The 2463-nt window shown below is 32.7% G+C and overlaps 1 protein-coding gene across 1 annotated transcript; it reads right to left on the bottom strand.

Moving 5' to 3' along the window:
• Positions 1-217: 217 nt before the first annotated feature.
• On the bottom strand, positions 218-1156 carry LOC107655718 (olfactory receptor 52L1-like). Its single transcript, XM_016443295.1, has 2 exons — positions 809-1156; positions 218-679 (listed from the first exon to the last, which is right to left on the bottom strand). Exons 1-2 carry the CDS (start codon positions 1154-1156, stop codon positions 218-220), a joined length of 810 nt encoding a protein of 269 aa, XP_016298781.1.
• Between the last annotated feature and the right edge of the window lie 1307 nt (positions 1157-2463).

Raw genomic sequence — 2463 nt, 5'->3', positions numbered from 1 at the left:
TCTTTAAGGGGAAAAAGAAAGAGAAAAAACTTAATTTCCTGGCTACATATATTTCCAGTTAAAATCAAGTGTAAGATTAATGCACATTAAAAAAAAAAATGTTTTATTGACAATACATTTTCTATCACTGAAGAAAATAACACATACAATACATAATATATTACTGTATAATATAGACTTTTCAGTCAAATTTATGTTATAAAATTTAATAATAAATTCAAGAATTCCCTATTTTTCTATTCCAAACTTTAACAATCTTATGTCTTATCTCTTTGGTTTGTAAACCGTATACTAAGGGATTTAATCCTGGTGGAATAATGTGAAACATTATACTACCTAGTTTTCTACTTTCAGAGTATTCAGGGAAACGATGAAGAAAAATAAAAATGGCTCCAGAAATAAACATGATTAAATAAACAGCTAAATGGGTGCTACAGGTTTTTATGGCTTTGCTGTTGAGTGCTTTGTTTTTGCTCCTTATACACAGAACAGCAATCTTGACATATGTTATAAATATAGACACTGCTGACAGACAGGCTACAATTACGGAATAAATAACTCCAAATGCGTTGTTAATAGCTACATTTTCACAGGACAGTTTAAAAAGTGAGGCATTATCACAGAAAGGGTTTTCAATTGTTGATCTGCAGTGAGACAGACGAAGAGTCAGACCTATCATAATTGTCACCACAAGTACTGCCAGTCCCCAGGCTGATGCTGATAGTTTAATAACCATTTTATTGGTCATTATAGCAGAATATCTCAGTGGATTGCATATAGCCACATATCTGTCAAAGGCCATGATCATTAACACATAGTGACATGCCGCTGTAAATACATGCACAAAATAAGCTTGAATAACACATTCCATATATGTAATATAACGTTCTGAGGCTTCTCTCAAAATATCTTGCATTAAGCGTGGCAAAATGACAGTGGTCCCTATTACATCATTTATTGGCAAGTTACAGAACAGAAAATGCATAGGGTCATGCAGATTCTTCTCTGTTGAAATCATAAATATAAGTGTAATGTTTGATACAATTGTAAAAATATAAGCTAAGAAAAGCACAATAAAAACAGGGCAGGAGGACTGATGTGTAACTTTGAGTCCCTCCACAAGGAGAATGCTGTGTCTAAATGTGAGGTTGTCCATTGCTTGTTGTACACAAGAACTGCAAACACAATAACAAACAGATATCACATTGATTAATAATATATTTACTTGAATTGTTTAATTGAATATATTGCATTTTTCAAAATAAAGCCCTTCCATTGTATTGTGCCTGATTTTAACGTGTACAACTTCATATGTAGAGCATATTTTACAATATACATTGCTTGCTGTTACTACAGTACATAACATGACAACAATACTAAAAAAGTAAAAACTTGACAGTAATAATAAACAAAACAAAAGCAATAAAGAAAAACGTTAACTACATATGTTCACAAGGTACCTGATTTATAGATGCACAAACAAAATGTTGCCTAATGTAAAGAAATATCAGTTGATAGCAGTCTATAAACATTAATGTTAACATTTAAATGTAAATACTGCATCTTGCCTCGGTCTCCTTAAGATCCTCCTTACAATGATTTAGTCACACAGTTGTCTGTATAAACATTTTATGGCCCTTATCTTTTAATGTGGGGTTTATATGAGTCTTCTTTTCATTAACCCAATAGGGAAAACTGATTCATAGCATTTGTTGCCATGAGCAGCAAGACTCTCGATTGTGTTGATTTGTAGACTAGTAGACTCCATGGTTTTGGTTTTTACTGAACTAAAAAAAAAAAAAAACATCCCCCATTTTCAAAAACTTGGATCTACACATCACACAGATGAACTATTTTGGATTCAAAACATAATTTTTTGCCGAAAGCTGACAAGTTTCCATCCCTAATACGGCATTTCTGCAAAATGACATTTCGTTGTTTCTTGCATATTTTACTGCACTTTCAAAGTGAAATATCCAGGGAGTGGCCTTAAATGTGCATTATGTTTCCCCCTGAAGAGATGAATGTGAATGTACCAATGTTTGATTACACTGGCTGTTGTATGTATTGTGGCAGTTTGAAAATTAAATATATTAATTTGAAATGTCTTTCATTAAGATATTGAAGATCTGAAGTTAAATATCTGAAGTTAAAGAACTGCTGGATGAGATGTAAATGACATTTCTGATATTCAATTACATATTAGTAAAACATATATACCTGTGGCACAAAATCATTAAGTTTTCCAGTGTGCACAATATACATTTAACAGTGTCAGTCTCTGGTCCGTGTTTTGCTCCTCTTGTGCCTTCCTGTGTTTCCATATTTGGTCATTTTCCTGTCCTTGTTTAGTTAATTGTTTATTGCGTTCACCTGTGTTTGTAATTATCCCTTGTATTTAGTTTCTTCCTGTTCTGTTGTCCCTTTGTCGGGTCTACTCGTTACGTGGATGTGTTTCCTACT

Source organism: Sinocyclocheilus anshuiensis, unplaced genomic scaffold (assembly GCF_001515605.1).
Source record: "Sinocyclocheilus anshuiensis isolate Anshui unplaced genomic scaffold, SAMN03320099.WGS_v1.1 scaffold1583, whole genome shotgun sequence".
Taxonomy (NCBI): Eukaryota; Metazoa; Chordata; class Actinopteri; order Cypriniformes; family Cyprinidae; genus Sinocyclocheilus; species Sinocyclocheilus anshuiensis.
The sequence above is the reverse complement of the archived record's forward strand: the minus strand, read 5'-3'. Positions and strand labels throughout refer to the sequence as shown.

What these genes read in the sequence shown, in the direction of transcription:
- LOC107655718 (XM_016443295.1), bottom strand. Translation starts at nt 1,156, where the DNA reads ATGGACAACCTCACATTTAGACACAGCATTCTCCTTGTGGAGGGACTC. An exon ending in CGGCATGTCACTATGTGTTA is followed by an intron (nt 680 to 808) that starts ATGATCATGGCC and finishes GTGGTGACAATT; the next exon opens with ATGATAGGTCTGACTCTTCG.